The sequence below is a fragment of the Mastigoproctus giganteus genome, chromosome 7 (genome assembly GCF_048544385.1).
Source record: "Mastigoproctus giganteus isolate SK-2022 chromosome 7, ASM4854438v1, whole genome shotgun sequence".
Lineage (NCBI taxonomy): Eukaryota > Metazoa > Arthropoda > Arachnida > Uropygi > Thelyphonidae > Mastigoproctus > Mastigoproctus giganteus.
In genome coordinates, this window is record NC_143581.1 from 184,209,281 (window position 1) to 184,229,818 (window position 20,538).

The following is a 20,538-nucleotide window of genomic DNA, read 5'->3' on the forward strand; positions in this document are numbered from 1 at the left end:
AAACATTTGGCAGTCTCGATGGGATACAGCTCCCGTTGGTGCAACAACGAGAAAATTTATACCACAAGTTTCATTTCTCCTTGATAAACGTGTTCAATTGTGGTTCTGTATGGACATATTCACGTCGTACCTGTTGACAGGACATGGATCGATGAACCAGAGTCTTCTTAGGTTCAATTTATCACAAACAGACCTCTGTTCGTGTGGATCACCAGAGAGTTGGGATCACATCTTGTTTCATTGCTCCCTGTATGACGATCTCAGACTTCCTCTTCAAGCACTTACTAATTTTCAATCAGGACAGGAGTCGTCTCTGCTTCAAAGCTCGAAGTCATTTCAGATTCTTCAGGTTTTCGCTCAAGGTGTATTTCTTCGAAGGCGTTCAGTGTCGACAGATCTCAACAGGATGCAGCACAACGGTCCTGCTGATGCATAGCTGGTTAGATCTCCTTTAATAATACATAAACTCAAATCCTCAAGAAATGAAATTTTCCTCGGCCTGCAGACAAAATTAAGTGCTTTCTTCCTTTCTTTTTTTTTTTTTTTAAATTTTATTTATTTATTTTTATTTTTTATTTATTTTATTATTTAGTTACATAATGTTTTATTTTAATAATTTTGGTTCCAAATCCAGCACCACGGGTGATCCTTCCCCCCCCCTCTGGAATGGGCCCCCCAGAGGATCCTGGCCTACCTTCTGACAACATTAGGTGGGTCAGAGTCTCTCTTGAGACAGTACGGGCTTTACATGGACTGGCCCACCTTCCCGTGGTGTGGACGAGTACCCAGAATCATCTGTCCAGGTGACTGATGCTTCTGGGTAGCCAAGCGGCCAGAACAGAACAACAAAACACACACATAATACACACAAACCGACGTCACACACATATCTGGCTCATTTGTAGTGCTACTGTTCTTCACAGAGATACGAGGCGGAGTTGAACAAACGTTCTAGGAGCCGCCCTTTACATATACACGTCCACATGTCCACCACAACAGAATGTATTAGCAAGATGTTCTGACAGCAGAAACATTTAAAATGAGCAAGCAGTTAATACCAGTGAAGCAAGCTTAAATAACTTTAAGGGGTGTGTCAGGGTAGTTAATTATACAAGAACACTAAGTCTTAATTGTTTGTACAGTAATGTCAGAAGTATCATCAACAAAATGAGTGAATTCGAACTGCTCGTTAGGACAAGTAACGCTAACATAATAGGGCTTACGGAAATGTGGTGCAACCCGGAGATAGGGGATGACAAGTTTTAGTACAGTATGTATAATGTATTTAGGAAGGATGGGGATGATAGAAGGGGTAGTGGAGTCATGCTTCTTAAATGGGTTGATATCTGAGAACGACAAAAGCCTTCCTGAATTCAGATATTTCACATGCTAATATAGAATCTGTATGGTGTGAGATAGTTGGAAGCAAAGGTATAATGAGAGTGGTGGGAGTGGGAGTAATCTACAGGCCAGGTGATGGCGAAGATTATGATAAGAGCCTCTACATGCAAATGGAATGGGCAAGTAAGCATGAATGTCTTATTATGGGGGATTTTAATTTGCCTCTAATTGATTGGAGCAAATGGGAGGGAAACTCCACATGGTGGACAAAATTTTTAAATCAACTAGATGATTGCTATTTGTATTAATATGTCAGTGAAAGTACTAGGGAAAACAATACTCTAGACTTCATCATCACCCATGAACCAGATGACATAATAGGGCTGCCAGTACAGGAACCAGTAGCAGGAAGTGATCATGGAGTTATACAGTGGACGATGAAGAGAGAGGTAGCAGTAGTTGAAGGCAAAGGAATGGGTTATAACCTCAGGAAAGGAAATTACGACAGCTCAAGGTTCTACATGGCCTCTATTAACCGGGTTGATATCTCACAGAGTGAATACAATTGAACTATGGTATACCTTTAAAACATTAATCACAGAGCCTTGAATGTGCATATCCATTAAAAAAAATACTTCACGAGGAGGATTCCAAGTTGGATGAATAATGAAATGAGCAGAAAAAGACCACATGGAAAAGTTAGAGCAATAAAAAGTACAGAAGCGTATAACAGCTACAAATTATCTGTAATAGTGCAACAGAAAAGGTTAGGCTGGCAAAAGCAAATTATAAGAAATCGCTGGCAAAGATGGGGGAAAAGGAATTCTTCACATATATAAATGCAAAGAAGAGAAGACTGGTTGATTGGGGATTTATTTGGCGCATCAGCATCTATGGCCATAGTACACCAAAGAAGAGAAGAACAAACCAGATTGGACCCTTATGTAATGGACATGGGATAGTATCAGATACGCCAGTTGAAGTTGCAGATGAACTCAGTTACTTTGCATCAATATTTACAGAAGAAAAACCCTTTACATCAATGAGAAATTATGGGAGTGATGTTGAAAAAACTTAAGTAATGATGTTGAAACTTCATATGTTTATTTAATAAAAAAACTTTCGAGCCTACAAGCCAGTAAATCTCCTGGAGTTGATAGCATATATCCTATAATCTCAAGGGAGGCAGCAAGTGAGTACATTGAACCACTGAGGCTAATTATGCGAGCATCACTGGACTCGGGAGTGATTCCGCTGGATTGGAAAAGTGCCAATGTATCTCCAATACATAAGGGTGGTTCTAAGATTGAAGTGGAAAATTACCGACCAGTTAGTCTAACTTCAGTAGTAGGGAAAATCTTGGAGACAAAAGATCAAAGTTGGAATTCAGGATCATTTAGATAGAAATGGAATTCTCATTTCTATCTAAATGAGCATGGTTTTGTAAAGGGAAAATCATGTTTAACTAATCTGGTTAGCTATTTTGACAGGGTCACCGAAGAGGTGGACTTAGGGAGCAATTTTGACATTGTTTATTTGGATTTCAGCAAAGCATATGGCTCAGTCCCACATCAACAGTTACTTTATAAGCTGAAACCGGTTGGAATCACAGGGAAAATCCTTAGATGGATAGCTGGATCGCTTCAGGGCAGGAGGCAGACGGTTGTGATAAATGGTTATTCCTCAGATTGGGTTGATGTAAGAAGTGGGCTTCCCCAAGGATCAGTATTAGGACCATTGTTGTTTTTGATTTTCATAAATGACAGCGATGAAGTGATAGAGGGCGTGATGTCTAAATTTGCAGATGATGTTAATGATCGCTGACAAGTAGAGTTTCTTCAGAATGACCTAGATAGACTTCAGGGATGGTCAGAAAAATGGCAGCTATGCTTTAATCCACCAAAGTGTAAGTTATTGCACCTGGGGAACAATAACCTCAAAATAACTTATACACTTGGCAGAGTTGAACTAAAGCCGGTAGTGGAGGAAAGGAACTTGGGTGTTACGATATGATCAGCCTAAGTTCTCTGAGCATTGTAGACAGGTTGCAAGGAAGGTCCATGGTGTCCTATCGATGATGCATCGAACAACTGCTAGAAGAGATAAGGACGTCATAATCCCATTATATAAGGCTATTGTTAGATCACACTTGAAATACTGTGTTCAGGTATGGAGACTGCACCTAAAGACATTGTTCTTCTTGAAAGGGTCCAGAGACGGGTAACTCACCTGGTGAGATCGGCAAAAAGGTGTCCATATGAGGAAAGACTTCAAATATGTGGGTTGCAGAGCTTGGAAACTAGGCACCTTAGCGGAGACTTGATTGAGGTGTTTAAGGCTCTGAGAGGCATAAGCAAAATGAATGAGGGTGAAATTTTTACGGTTATAAATGATTCTAGAACTAGGGGCCATAATTTCAAGTTACAGAGGAAGATGTTTAGACTGGAATGCAGGAAGTTTTATTTGAGCCGGCGAGTTATAAATTACTGGAATAAGTACCAACATGGGTGGCAGAGGCTGACAGTTTGGGGAAATTCAAAGTCAGCTGAATAATTACCTACAGGAGGAGGGAAACACTTAGGTTGTCCATTTCCTTTTCTCTTATTTATTATTATTATTTTTATTTTTTTTGCTATTTTATTATTATTGTTATTTATTTATTTATTATTATTATTTTTATTTTTTTTGCTATTTTATTATTATTGTTATTTATTTATTTATTATTTATTATTATTATTTTTATTTTTTGCTATTTTATTATTATTGTTATTTATTTTTTTATTATTTATTATTATTATTTTTATTTTTTGCTATTTTATTATTATTGTTATTTATTTATTTTTTATTATTTATTATTATTATTTATTTTATTTTATTTTTTTTTTGGCTGGTGCAGCATAAGCCGTAGGCTTCCTTGCACCATGTGGCCATTGCTAATACTATACTAATATGTCCAAATCCCAATTTTTAGATACCATATATTTGATGTATAAGTCTTCTATTTTATGCCTTCAAAATTCATGCTTAATCATACATTAAGTATTGATATCAGATATTAATCCTGTATAAATCAATTCTCTTTTTTGGTCATCTGCCACATCTTGAATAGTTCTGCATTACAGTAAAATCTGCATTAATCCAGCAGTAGTATCACCCTCATCTGTAACAAGAGTGACAACCCATTCCCCCTGACAGGCCCAGATTTTAATTTTAATATTTGAAAAAAGTATTTGTGTTTAATTATGCTTTTAATGTACTGCTGCTTGACCTTTTACCAGTAGATTTAATGCTTATAAATTTCAGGTCTACATTTTTAATGATAGTTGCAAATTTTGCAGGTATTTTTGCCACTAAAACTAATCATCAGTTTTAATGAAATAAAAGCTTTCCTAATTATATCTAAAATTTCAGAAAAATGTTTATAAAATTAAATAGAAGCATGAAACATTTAATCTCTGCCAAATTCAAGTTTGCGGAGGCATTAAATGCATGAAATTTCAACATTACTCCAACAAACAATTCAGACAATATTTACAACAAAAAATATATATAAACTTTGAAATTAACTATTTCAAATAATAAATTTCTATTAATTTTGCCTACATATGTGACAAATATTATAAACATGAAATAGCAACATGAAAACATGAAATAGCAACATGAAATAGCAACATGACATTCACTACATAAAAATTCTGCATGGCTGAAATACAAAAATAATTGCAATACATCACTGTGTGCCCATCTTTTATCGATTTTTTTTTTTTTTTTTTTTTATGCATGGCCTTCTTCACATATTACCATCTCCATGTCACTTGTAAATTGACACTTCTAAATTCATTAGGGAAGAAAAAAAATTACCATGGATTAGTATATAGTATTCCAGACTGATATCATACACAGCACACGACTTGTCTAACGATGTCAGCCCGCATCCTTTCACAGAATTGTAAAATGTGACAATCTGATTTTAGATGATTCTAATGTTTCAAAGTAAACTTATACACTGGAATATTAGCATTAGTTGAGGCATATGATGCAAGAAAGCAAGCTTCTACAGCATCAGCCAAAAAAAAAAAAAAAAAAAAAAACCTTCCCATTTCACCCATCCGGTTACTCCAAATGTTTGTTTAGTTCAGCCTTAAATGTTTTAAGCTATCAACTTCCACAACACATGGAAGTCTGTTCAAGCAATCAACTACCTGCTGGCTAAAGGCAAACTTCTGCTCATCTATTATACAACTGTCTTTGCTCAATTTGAATTTACGCCCCCTCAGGTTCTTAGCCTGAGCAAGTGGAAGTATCCCGTCGGCATTGAGCCTGCTCAAACCATTCAAGGCCTTATACACCTCAATCAGATCACCTTGCAGGTGGCTAGTATACAGATGATGCAAATTATGGAACTTAAGCCTTTCTTCGTAAGTGTACCCTTTTGTTCCTCTTGCCAATCTTGTTGCACTTCTCTGCACTTGTTCTAGCAACTCTACATAATTCCTAAAATTAGGCCTGCAGACATGTACACAGTACTCAGGGTGTGGCAGACCACTGCCTTATGCAAAGGGATAATCACCTCCTTGTCTCTGCTAGCAAAATTCCTCATTGACAAACCTCCGTGACCTGCTCTGGTAGCCCGTCTGCACTGCTCAGAGAACTTCGTATCTGACTGCACAATTACCCCCAGGTGTTTTTCATTCTCCACCTCCCTGAGTGTAGTACCACACAGTTTGTACGTTTCTCTTGGGTTACTGCTATCCATATGCAGTGCTTTCCATTTGTCAATGTTAAACTTCAGTTGCCACATCTCAGCCCATCTGCCCAACTTTTCAAGATCCTGCAGCAGTAGCATACTGTCTGTACTATCATTAACAACCCTGCCAACCTTTGTATCATCTGCAAACTTGGACATTAAGCCTGATACACCATCGATATCTTAATAAATACACAAAACAACAATGGGCCCAGCACTGAACCCTGGGGCTCTCCACTAATAACATTAGTCCACGTACAGCAGTGTCCATTTATTACCACTCTCTGCCGTCTCCCACTCAACCAGCCCTTTATCCATTGCAGCAACTTGCCCTTAATGCCATACCACTTCAATTTGAACAGTCTTCCATGTGCAACAGTATCAAAAGTTTCCTGAAATCCAAGTATATGATATCAAAATTATTTTTTGCTTCCAGTTTGTGACCACAACGTAGTATCCAATCAAATTGGTCAGACAACACTTCCCCCTAAACAAACCCATGCTTGGCTGAACTATTACTGCAGTCTTGTCTAGGTGATCCTGTATCATCTCTTTATCTCTTTAACCAGTGACTCCATTATTTTCCAAGGAAAAGAATTTAAACTAACAGATCTATAATTATTTGTGTCACCCTTTGAACCCTCTTTGTGAATTGGGTTACATTTGCCATCTCCAGTCCATGGGAATCTCTCCGAAATATACAGTATTCATTTTAAAATATTTTCAAATTAAGTTAGAAAGCATGTGACAGTTAGAAAAATTGTCACATTCTTTTGTAAGTTAAAAAACATGTTAAAAAGCATGTAATTGTTTTGCTAATAAAGTAGAGAAAATTGCTTTGTGATTTGAATTCAGGATACCAAAAATCAATTCCACCAACTAAAATTTTGAGGATATTGAAATAATATCCTGAAAATTTATTTTCAGGATATTATTTCAATATCTCCAGATACAAAGAGGTGCACTTAAAAGGGGAAAGCATGAGTGATGATTTTCAAAAAAAAAAAAACACTGAAAATGGACAGTAAAATATATTTTATGATTTATTTAGATCATTAATATTTTATATGAATTAATTATGTAGCAAACAACATTAAAATATCTAAATTTATTTAAATATACATTATGAAAATATCTATATAATATCGTTGTAAATATACCATAGTTTACCCATAAATTTAACTACGTAAGTAACGGCATTGTTTGATTATATCTCATATTGTGGCTACCTTCAAAATGAGATGCCAGGTATTGCACGACTCCGAATAAATAACGCTTCTCTAGTAGAGGAGACTACTGTCGTTTATTCTCAGTGGGCACCACCACCCAGATGCGGAGCTTGTTGGCTCACTCATTGGTGAGCTTGTTCATAAAATTTACCAAAGATTTACCATTTATAAAATTTGATATTAATCATAAAAATATCAAACTGATTTGATACATACTACTGTACTTCTTTCATCAAGATACTTTATTTCCAGTATCCTCAAATAAGCATCTTACACTGAAACTAAATTAAGCATTAAGTAGCAACCAGATACTGTTTTATGACAATGAAAGCCACTGACATAATATGATACAAAATGGGTTGATATACAACATAATAAGAATATTTACTGATTTGCAATTCAATTCAGAAACTATCACATAAAAGTGTATCAAAATAAAATAAAATTAAAGTATTTACAACTTACTCTAGTAGGAGATCTGATAACCAAGTGTAACGTCAATCCATCTTTTATATCTAAAAAAAAATATTGTTTAAGTCTACAAATTTTCACAACTGATTTAAACTTGCATATAACAAACTTTTATTACAAATGATAACTATTATACAAAGGTCATCTTTCCACACCATGCAAACCACAAATGCAATTATAGGGCAAATTAATATCTAAGTCTATACTACACTGTTTAGTACGTGTGTGCATGCACGTGCATCACACACAAAGCTGATTTGAAAGAATCAGAAAATTATAAATATTGTCCCCAGGGGCTCACATCTGGTGAGTACGGGCTTGGCACACCCAGGATCCTCAGCTGGATATCATCATTCTTCTCTTTCTTGGTGATTCCCTTCTACTTTTGACTCTCTCTCTCTCTCTCTCTCTCTCTCTCTCTCTCTCTCTCTCTCTTTCTCTCTCTCTCTCTCTCTCTCTCAGGGTAACTCGGGAATTTTTTTTTGGCTGGTGCAGAATAAGCATTCAATTTTTTCTGCATTCAATTTCTGTCTTGGTACCTCCAGCGACAGAAAACTATTTTCAGTCATCAAGACTTAGGTTCACATTAGAGAACCCTTATGTACATGATGACCAAAATTGCTAATAACATTTTAATATAAAAACTATCACAAAAGGGGTGAATCCACTATTTATTTAAAACAAGGCACAGTCATGACAGCTGTTCTGACAGTTTCAAATCATTAGATGGCAGATCGACTCTATTAAGTTCTGTTTAGTCTCCTGAGCTAAGTTCTGGGCAACTGGCCCATTTCTTCCGTATGATTGATGTCCTTTCAGGTTATGATGAACACCATGGCGAGATGCAAACTTCCTTACATTTCTAGGGTACAGCTCTAAAACGGTATTTGCAGACCAGCCACTAGTTAGTACACTGGACCGAACCTATTGGTAGCTCTCTAGGAGGTTTCCGAATCAGCTAGTGCATAATCTTGCTGCCTTTACTCTGCCAGATAGTGACTGGAGCGAGTCTGAGCAGTGTGTATGTGGGGAGGGAGCATTGTCAAAGCCACATTATGTTAAGCATCTGGGTATGTTCTTACCATGTGTACGCCATATCCAACATTTCATTACTTCATACAACATGTCCCCCCCCCACACTTTTTCTCACTATTGAATACACCATGAATTGTCAAACTAACAGAGCAAACTTAACTGCGAAAAGATCTAAACCTCATAAATACTCCCTAGTTCATTTCACAGATATACGTGGTCTCAGTTCTAATTTTGATGATGTCCATTTCCACTTAACAGTCTGCCAACCCCCATGTACTTTTTCTGACAGAAACTCACTTATCGGTTGATTCAACCATTGCTCATCTCAGTTGCGCGAATTATTCGGTGCATGATTCCTTTCGCCTCAAAGGTGGTACTTGTGCATACGTCCATTCTAATATTAACCGTCAGAGAATTAGTAATTTGGAATCTCCTCTTTTCAACCTTCTCTGGCTTAAATCTCTCTACCTCATTCTGTCAAATTCATGTGTCTCTCTCTACAGTTCTTCTAACTCCACTAATCATTTGGAACTCTGACTTCCTCTCTTTGAAACTTGACTTTCTCCAATCCAACTTTCCTAACAGTGAGGTAATTTTCCTTGGTGATTTTAATGTTCACAACTCCAGCTGGCTTCCATTTTCTAGTCACACCGACCCAGCTGGTCGAGATGCTGAGGCTTTTGCAACTACTAAATGACCTTGCACAGATTGTTCATTTACCTACAAGAACACTGGCCAATCCTAATCATACAGCCAATACGATTGATCTTTTTCTCACAAACAGCCCTTCTAAGTACACGGTCGAAGTGAGAGGTCCTTTAGGCACCTCAGATCACAACTTGGTGATTGTCTCTTCTCCAATGGAACCTTTATCTCATGGCTATTCCCAACCTCGTGTTGTTTGGCATTACAAGAATGCAAAATGGGATGACCTGCGAGATTTCTTTTCTTCTTTTCCTTGGTCAGATTACTGTTTCAAAACTCCTGATGTCAACGTTTGCTCAGATTGTGTCAGTGAAGGTATTCTTGCAGGAATGGAATCTTTTATTCCACACTCCACTTTAAAATCTCGTCCTGTATCTAAACCTTGGTTTTCCAATAATGTGCTAAACATGTTCAAGAGAAGAACATTGCATATCGTAATCAGCTTGTTTTCAATTCTTCAGTTGAATTTTCTGCATAAACCAAACCTCACAACAATTGTAAAGCAGTTATTAATCAGTCCGAACTAGATTTTGAACAGGCGAAGAGTAGAAAACTTGCTTCTTCTCCAACTGGTAGTCAAGCAATCTGGTCTCTTGCCAAAGCTATTGGTCGCAACTTTTGCCTATCTCTTTTCCCAACTCTATCAAAACCAGATGGTTCTACTGTCACTTCAGCCAAGGATAAAGCTGACATGCTAGCATCCCATTTTTCTTCCACCTCATGTATTAAGGATGTTGGTAAAACACCACCCACCATTCCCAGCACACTCCATTCAATGCCTCCTGTGATCTTCCATCAAAAGGATGTCAGAAGGATTTTGACAAATCTTGAAACTAAGAAAACTCCAAGTCCCGATGATATTTCTTCACTTGTTATCAAAACCTGCGCTCCAGAACTTATTCCTGTTCTTTGCTGCCTTTTTTCGCTTTCTTGTTCCAAAGGTGTTTTTCCTTCTGCTTGGAAATTTGCTCATATATCCAGCCAGTTCCAAAAAAGGGTGACAAATCCCTCCCATACAATTATTGTATCATTGCAATTACTTCTGTTTCTAAAGAAATGGAGAAATCAATTAGCTGCCAAACACAACTATCTAGACCTTCTCTGATCAATGATCGCCAGTATGGATTCTTTTAGTGTCGATCCACTGGTGATATTCTGGCTTATGTTACCTATTTATGGACAAATTCAATGGAAAAATTTGGTGAAACACAAGCAGTTGCTCTTGACATCTCAAAGGCTTTCGATCGTGTTTGGTATAAAGGCCTTCTAAACAAGCTTCCATCTTATGGTTTGACAACCGTTTTTTTTTTTATAGTTTTCCAGTTTTATCTCTGACTGCTCACTGAGGGTGAGGGTGAGGGTATATGGCTCTCTACCTTCTAACTTCTTCACTAATGCTGGTGTCCCCCAAGGTTCAGTTTTTTCCCTCTCGTATATTAATGACCTTCCACTAACCAGAAATCCTATCCACGGTTTTGCTGATGATAGCACATTGCATTCCACTTTCCAGTGTGAGAAACCTCTCCCTCCCCAATCAGCTTCAACTTCTCGAATATCTGTTACCAATTCCTTAAATGTCGATCTCCAGGTAATTCTCCAGTGGAGTAAAGACAACTTAGTTGTCTTTACTCCACTGGAGTAAAGACAACTTAGTTGATTTTAATTGTTCTAAAACTCAGTCCTGTCTTATATCTCGCAAAAAGGATTCTTCTGCTCCTATGTTTATCTTTGGTGACACTCTGATTTCTAGGCAAAATGATATATCTCTTTTGGTGATTACCCTGACTTCTATTCTCGCTTGGCACAAGCAGATTACAAATATTGCTTCCTCTGCATCTAAAAAACTTGGTTTTCTCTTTCACTCTCGGCGTTACTTTTCTTCCAAACAGCTGTTCACTGTGTACAAATCGCAAATCTGCCCTACCATGAAATATCGTTCCCACATCTCAGGTGGTGCCCCCAAAACCTCTCTCAGGCTTCTAGATTCCATTCAGAAGAGGGCAGTTATGTTAATTAATGTCTCATCTCTAACTGAGTCTCTCCACTCTCTGACTCATAGACCTACTGTTTCCCTGTTTCTGCTGCATGCCTTTTCTACAGATACTTCCACTGGCACTGCTCTTCTCAATTGGCTTCTATAATTCCAGCTTTCTCTTTCAAAACAGTCCAAACATGTGCCACCACCAGCCAACGTCTATTTACCATCCAACTTCAAACTCACAGAAACAACTTTTCATCTTCAAAGTTAATTCATTCAATTGCCGTTTTCTGGAACAACCTGCCTTCATATGTATTTCCTGAAAATTACAGTCTACAGAAGTTCAAGTTTAATGTCAACAAATATCTTCTTTTGTCTTCTCAACCTCCAACCCATGCACGGTACTAAGTACTATAGGTTTTAATACCTCTCGTGTTTGGGATTTAAAAAAAAAAAAAAAAATGTGCTGACCTTTGAACAATATATCATCCATGTGAGTAGTCAAGTGGTTTGTAGGGGGGGGGGGGGATTTGAAATTGGTGAAATAATGAGCACTTAAACCTGCATAGTTTAAGATTGTATGATGAAAGATTATTATCAGACGTTTTGTGGTACTTCCTGTGCCACTTCTTCAGTGACTGTAGGAGCAGCAGAACTGGTAAATTATGGTGATATGATTCACATAAAGTTGTTAATTTTAATTACACACTATTACCTGTTAATTTGATTACAAATTACTTATTCATTAAGGTTAAGGTTTAGCCTTGAATCAGTTAACAAATAGCTATTATAGCAAACATTAGGTTAAGAATTAAGTTTTAACAGTTTCAATTAATTTTATATTAGTTATTAATTTTGTTAATAAGATTAATAATAAATCAATTAACATTAGGTAAATGGATAACTATGAATACACCCTATAATTCTGTCACTGCAATGCCATCAGCCTCAAAATCAAGACAGTGGTTTACAATTCATCATATTTATATGTTCTGCACTGTACTCTTAAACGTTGGTCCTTGAGGTTGTCACAGACATTCTCTCAGATATGCCAGACAAGCTGTATTCGCTACCTGGGAGTCTAAAACACTGATGGAACTGATATTTGGGTGACACTCAAGTCAAGTGGACCCAATTTCGGCAAAAGTCCGGACGGTCTGTGGCAGCTAAATCCTCTGCTTGCACCTTCACGATGGTGGGACTATTAGTAATCCTGAGTATAACCTCCATGCACAAGTACATGGTGGTGACCACCCAGGTGTGAACTAACGTAAGCAGGGGTTGAGGTGTGGCGCCCACACCACATGGAAGAATGCCGCCCCTCGTTGTTACCAGGCAGTACTAGGTGGTAGATGACTCTCATCAACCGGTGCAATACCACCACTTTGCTTAATGGAGGCTTGAAGTGGTGGAACCCATGTTTAGTCTCTACAGCTAAGTTCCGGTCAACCCTTCCCTATCTCTTCCATCATGCAGTATGATTGATGACTTTTGAGGTTATGATGAACATTGTGGTGAGATCCAATATTCCTTACATTTCGAGGGTACAGCTCTAAAATAGTGTTCGCAGGCCGGCCGCTAGTTAGTACACCGGACCGAACCGAACCTATTGGTAACTCTCTAGGAGGCTTCCGAATCAGCTAGTGTATAATCTTGCTACCTCTACTGTCAGACAGTGACTGGAGGGAGTCTGAGTAGTGTGTATGCGGGGAGCATTGTCGAGGCCACGTAATGTCAAGGATCTGGGTATATTCTTACCATGTGTATGCCATATCCAAAAATTTCATTACTTCATACAGCATGTCCCACCCACTTTTTCTTACTATTGAATACACCATGAATTGTCAAACTAACAGAGCAAGCTTATCTGCGAAAAGATCTAAACCTCCCAAGCACTTCCTAATTCATTTCACAAATATATGCGGTCTTAATTCTAATCTCAACGATGTCTATTTCCACTTGCAGTCTGCCAAACCCCATGTACTTTTTCTGACAGAATCTCAGTTATCGGTTTATTCAACTACTGCTCATCTCGGATGCCCAAATCATTCGCTGTATGATTCCTTTCGCCTCAAGGTGGTACTTGTGCATACGTCCATTCTGATATTCCCTGTCAGAGACTTAGCAATTTGGTATCTCCTCCCTTTGATCTTCTCTGGCTTAAAATCTCTCTACATCATTGTGTCAAATTCATCTGTTGTCTCTACCGTTCTCTCAACTCCACTAATCACTTGGAGCTCTTTGACTTCCTCTCCTTGCAACTTGACTTTCTCCAGTCCAACTTTCCTAACAGTGAGGTAATTTTCCTTGGTGATTTTAATGTTCACAACTCCAGCTGGCTTCCGTTTTCTAGTCACACCGACCCAGCTGGTCGAGATGCCGAGGCTTTTGCAATTACTAATGACCTTGAACAGATCGTTCATTTACCTACAAGAATACCGGACAATCCTAATCATACAGCCAATACGCTTGATCTTTTTCTCACACACAGCCCTTCTAACTACACGGTCGAAGTGAGAGGTCCTTTAGGCACCTCAGATCACAACTTGGTGATTGTCTCTTCTCCAATGGAACCTTTATCTCATGGCTATTCCCAACCTCGTGTTGTTTGGCATTACAAGAATGCAAAATGGGATGACCTGTGAGACTTCTTTTCTTCTTTTCCTTGGTCGGATTACTGTTTCAAAACTTCTGATGTCAACGTTTCCCAGATCGTGTGTTAGTGAAATTATTCTTGCAGGAATGGAATCCTTTATCCCACACTCCATAAAATCTCGTCCTTTATCTAAACCTTGGTTTTCCAATAAATGTGCTAAGGCTGTTCAAGAAAAGAATGTTGCATATCGTAATTGGCTTGTTTCTAATTCTCCAGTTTCATTTTCTGCATACACCAAATCTCGCAACAATTGTAAAGCAGTTATTAATCAATCCAAATTAGACTTTGAACAGCTAAGAGTAGAAAACTTGCTTCTTGTCCTAATGGTAACCGAGCATTCTGGTCTCATGCCAAAGCTATTGGCCGCAACTTTTGCCCATGTCTGCTCCCACCTCTGTCCAAACCAGATGCTTCTGTTGTCACTTCAACCAAGGATAAAGCTGACCTGCTAGCATCCCATTTTTGTTTCAACTCATGTATTAATGATCTTGGTAAAACACCTCCCAACACGCTCCATTCAATGCCCCCTGTGGTCTTCCGTCAAAAGGATGTCAGAAGGATTTTGACGAATCTTGATGCTAAGAAAGCTCCAGGTCCTGATGGTATTTCTCCACTAGTTCTCAAAACCTGTGCTTCTGAACTTACTCCTATTCTTTCTTATTCCAAAGGTGTTTTTCCTTCTGCTTGGAAATTTGCTCATATCTAGCCAGTTCCTAAAAAGGGTGACAAATCTCTCCCATTCAATTATCGTCCCATTGCAATTACTTCTACTCTTTCTAAAGTAATGGAGAAATCAATTAACCGCCAACTCTTAAACTACCTAGAAACCTTCCGTCTGATCAACGATCGCCAGTATGGATTCCGTCAATGTCGATCCACTGGTGATATTCTGGCTTATGTTACCCGTTTATGGACTAATTCAATGGAAAGGTTCGGTGAAACACAAGTAGTTGCTCTTGACATCTCAAATGTTTTCGATCGTGTTTGGCATAAAGGTCTTCTGAACAAGCTTCCACCTTATGGTTTGCCAACTGTTTTTAGTAATTGGTTATCCAGTTTTCTCTCTGATCGCTCACTGAGGGTGATGGTAGATGGCTCTCTGTCTTCTAACTTCTCCACTAATGCTGGTGTTCCCCAAGGTTCAGTTCTTTCCCCCACTCATTTCCTCTTGTATATTAATGACCTTCTTCCACTGACTGGAAATCCTATCCATAGTTTTTTGCTGATGATAGCACATTGCATTCCACTTTCCATTTTGAGAAACCTTGTCCTGCTCAATCTGCTTCAACTTTTCGAAAATCTGCTACCAATTCTCCAGTGGGGCAAAGACAACTTAGTTGATTTCAACCCTTCTAAAACTCAGTCTTGTCTTATATCTCGCAAAAAGGATTCTTCTGCTCCTATGCTTATCTTTAGTGACATTCCGATTTCTAGGCAAAATGATATATCTCTTTTGGGGATTACCCTGACTCTTAGCACAAGCACATTACAAATATTGGTTCCTCTGCATCTAAAAAACTTGGTTTTCTCTTTCGCTCTCGGCATTACTTTTCTTCCAAACAGCTGCTCACTCTGTATAAATTGCAAATCCACACTGCCATGGAATATTGTTCCCACATCCGGGGTGGTGCCCCCAATACCTCTCAGGCTTCTTGATTCCATTCAGAAGAGGGCAGTTAGGTTAATTAATGATTCATCTTTAACAAAGTCTCTCCACTTGCTCTCTCATAGACGTACTGTTTCTGCTGCATGCCTCTTCTACAGATTCTTCTGAATTGGCTTCTATAATTCCAGCTCTCTCTTTCAAAACAGTCCGAACACGTGCCGCCATCAGCCAACATCCATTTACTGTCCAACTTCAAACCCACAGAACCAACTTTTCATCTTCCTCGTTTATTCATTCAACTGCCGTTTTCTGGAACAACCTTCCTTCATATGTATTTCCCGAAAATTACAGTCTACAGAAGTTCAAGTCCAATGTCAACAAATATCTCTTTCGCCTTCTCAACCTCCAACCCAAGCACGATACTAAGTACTATAGGTTCTAATACCTCTCGTGTTTGGGGTTTACATAAAAAAAAAAAAAAAAAAACTAAGAAATTTTGGAATTAAAACTCTTGTTAAGGTTTCCTGGGCCAATCTTAGGTGACGGTATTTAGAATGAGAGTAGGGATTTGGATGTTGTCAGATAAGACACCTGTTTGGCAGCTAAGCTGTGTGGGCATTTTAACTGTGTAGGTAGGGAAGTTCAAGATCATTTAAGAAGTGGGGATGGAGATTTTCTTTTTTCAGGATATACTTATTGTGGTTCTTATTTTTGTTTCTTATTTGCTCTAATACCCTGGTTTTGAAAATATGTGGTTATTGTTATCTACATGCCTTTGTTTCAGTTAACATTGCTCATTATGCTGATAATGAATGATTCTTTGTATAATCTGCATTTTCTGTATCTATTGGTGGTTACGACTGAGGTGTTCTTGAAATCCCATTGGTGATCCTTGCACCAGATGTAGAGAGTTTGATTCAATTTTATTATTTGGCCATGGGCAATATCATATTTACATTCTTTAATCCTTTTGAACAAGTTTAAAAAGAATTAAACAAGTTTGTCCAATTAATAATTTTTGGCAATCTTTGCATTGTAAACTGTATACAGGGTTCAGTAGCAAGTGTCTTTGTCAGGGGTGAAGCGAGCAAGAAGGTTTTTATCATATTTTTAATGGTTTCAGTTTTTGTAAACCTGGTGCACAACCGATACTTTTTTGCTATGTTTTTAATCTGTTCATTAATCTGGGTGACACAGGGTAATGTACTCTCTTTTTTTGATTTTTTCTTAGAATTATTTTCATTATGAGTTTTTGTGGGTCTATTAGGTCTCGGGTATTAGAGCTGGAAAAGGAATTAGAAAATGTGAATTGGAATATCATCGGTTTGGTTGAAACAAGAAGAAGAAATGAATCACTTATAAGTTTATCAAGTGGAAATCTGCTGTACACCAATGGAAACAGTGAAAGGAGTGAAGGTGGAGTTGGGTTTCTGGTCCATAAAGATTTTAAAAACAACATTTTGGAATTCAAAAGTACATCACCAAGGGTGTCAAGACTAATACTCAAGATTTCTAAGAGGTACAAGCTAAAGATTATAATGATTTATGCACCAACATCGAGCCATGATGATGAAGAGGTTGAAGAAATGTACACTGAAATTGAGAGTCTTCTAGATGAGCAGAAAACCCACTACACTATTATTATGGGGGACTTCAATTCTAAGGTTGGAAAAAGGCAAAACAGCGCAGAAAGAGGAACTATAGGAAATTTTGGAATTGATGAAAGTAATAAAAGAGGTGAAAGACTTGTGGAATTTGCAGAATCTCAAGGAATGTCAGTAATGAACACTTTTTACAAGAAAAGGGTGAACAGAAAGTGGACATGGAAGAGTCCAAATGGATTAACAACTAATGAAATCGACTTCATCCTCACTAACAGAAGATATATTGTGAATGATGTTACCGTCCTGAATAAGGTAAATGTTGGAAGTGATCACAGAATGGTAAGATGTACACTTGATATAGATGTAGGAAAGGAAAGGAAAAAACTGACTCGAGTAAAAAATACAAAGGTCTTTGAAATAACAGAGGAGGAGAAAAAACAGTATGTACTGGAACTTAAGAACAAGTTTGAGCTTCTGCAGACTGCTCAGGACCAAGATATCGACGAGGAATATTACAACTTTCTGAAAGTGATAAAGCCCAAGAAACCTATAGGGAAACAGAAATCCAAAGAAGAAAAAATTAGTCAAGAAACACTTGTCATGATGAACCAAAGACGACAAATGAAGAGCAAGAAAAACACTGACAGGGAGAAAATTGAGTATATTGAGTTATGCAAAGCCATTAGAAAGAGACTCAGAGAGGACATAAGAAGATTTAACACAAGAAAAGTAGAACAAGCATTAAGGGAAAACAAAGGATTTAAATCAGCAGCCATGAGCAGTAATACAGAAAGACAAATGATACTGAAACTGAAGAATAGCAATGGTGTACTTATAAACAGCAGAGAAGGCATAATTCAAATAGCAGAAGACTACTATAGAGAATTATACAAGGAGCGAGGCAATGATACCAGCAGTGGGGAAGATGGATTGCAAAGTAGCAACACATACGACATACCCGATATTCTTCCTGATGAGGTAGAACATGCATTGAAGAAAATGAAGAATCGGAAAGCCCCGGGGGAAGATGAAGTTACTGTAGATTTGTTAAAATTGGGAGGAAGAGACATAACACAAAAACTGGCAAGGCTCTTCACAAAATGCATTAGAAAAGGTGTGATGCCTAAGCAGTGGAATAATGCAATCATAGTTTTGCTTCATAAGAAAGGAGATAAATCAGAAATTGGAAATTATAGACCAATTAGCTTGTTATCCCATATCTACAAGTTGTTCACAAGGGTCATTACTAACAGATTAGAAAGAATACTTGATGAGAATCAACCGAAAGAGCAAGCTAACTTTAGGACAGGATTCTCAACTATGGATCACCTTCACGTAATATCACAGCTAATGGAGAAAGCAAATGAATATAAAACACCATTATGCCTGGCATTTGTGGATTATGAAAAGGCATTTGACTCCATATAGCATAAGGCAATGTTTCGGGCACTGGAAAGACAAGGCATAGATACTCCATATATTATGATTTTGAAGAAAATATATGAGAGTGCTACATCCTTTATTAGACTAGACAAAGACAGTAGCAAATTTAAAATCGAGAAAGGAGTTCGACAAGGAGACACAATATCTCCGAAGCTGTTTACTGCTGCCCTTGAGGAAGCTTTCAAAAGATTAGACTGGTTGCAGAAAGGAGTCAATGTGAACGGAGAGTACCTAAACCATTTACGATTTGCAGATGACATTGTGGTCATAAGCCACGATCCCAAAGAATTAGAGGAAAATCTTAATCAGTTATGCACAGTTAGTAAGGATTTTGGACTAAAGATGAATATGGCTAAAACAAAAGTAATGATGAACAAGTATGCCACAGAAAGGGAAATAATGATTGAAGGAGCAGTAATTGAAAAGGTGGAGTCATATACTTATCTGGGACAAGTTATTAGCTGTAATAATGATAAATGGCTGGAAGTCAAGAGAAGAATAAATTTTGGATGGATAACATTCAGGAAATATAGTCACATACTGAAGAGCAATATCCCAGTTTGTCTGAAACGTAAAATAATGAACCAATGTATACTCCCCACCATGACTTATGGAAGTGAAACTTGGGCACTCACCAAAAGAATGGAAGAGAAGCTGAGAACTACACAGCGAAGAATGGAACAAATTATATTGGGAATCAGACCATTAGATAAGAAGAGAAACACATGGATTAGGTAGCAAACTCAAGTAAAGGACATTCTTGTCGATCAATTCGGCCCTGGAGGGATTGTGCAAGGCTCAAGGGGTAGAATTTTTTTCAGCCTGGACTGTACTTGTTAACAGGAGAGATTGCTTCTACAGGGATGGGATACACTTAAATAGAAAGGGTGCAAGAATTTTTGCTGATGCTGTCGAGGCAGTGTTAGGTGGGTCGGAAAACTGCTAGTTGGGGGGGATACAAGGACTAATAGATTAACAGTAGCCACTGGCAGAGGTGGAAGTGATTCTTGCACTGCTTCTATTGATATGAGCAGAAGTCTGAAAAACAAGATGCAGGATATTTCAGAGACTGCTGGTAGTCATTGCGGTACAAGTAAACACATGGGTTGCGTTAGGGTAGCAAAGAATAGAAACAGGTGCATGTATACCTGCGTGTACACCAATGCTAGGAGTTTGGTAAATAAATTTGATGAATTTGAGGTATTGCTCAAAACATCAAAGGCAGATATTGTTGGGATATCAGAGACGTGGTGTCACACAGATATAAGTAATGCGGAACTGGAATTTGGGGAATACAATGTGTATAGAAAGGATAGACAGGACAGGAGGGGAGGAGGGGTTATGCTATTAATTAAGAAACACATAAAGTCCAAGGAAGTGAAGCCAGTTGACATCGATGGACAGGGCAGTGCCGAATCAGTTTGGTGTGACATAAGCATAGGGAAATCAAAATTGAGAGTAGGAGTGTGCTATAGGCCTAATGACTCTGATGAGTATAATAAGATATTGTACAGGGAAATAGAGTGGGCCAGTAAATCAGAGAGTCTTATAATGGGGGATTTTAATTTCCCAGATATTGACTGGAATTTGTGGGTTGGTCACTCGCACACTAGCAAGGCTTTTGTGGATTTATTGGATGATTGTTTTCTACATCAGCATGTTCGTGAGGCAACAAGAGGGAGCAATACTCTTGATCTGATTATCAGTAGTGACTCTTCGTGCA

General features: G+C 38.0%; 1 protein-coding gene across 1 annotated transcript in view; it reads right to left on the reverse strand.

The window, feature by feature from the left end:
• The window catches only part of LOC150083386 (ubiquilin-1-like), a 237,395-nt gene that overhangs the window by 153,799 nt on the left and 63,058 nt on the right, over positions 1–20,538 (reverse strand). Inside the window, exon 3 of the mRNA XM_090377236.1 lies at positions 7,783–7,832. Within this exon, the coding sequence (XP_090233362.1) occupies positions 7,783–7,832 (50 nt within the window). The remainder of the gene's footprint in view (positions 1–7,782; positions 7,833–20,538) is intronic.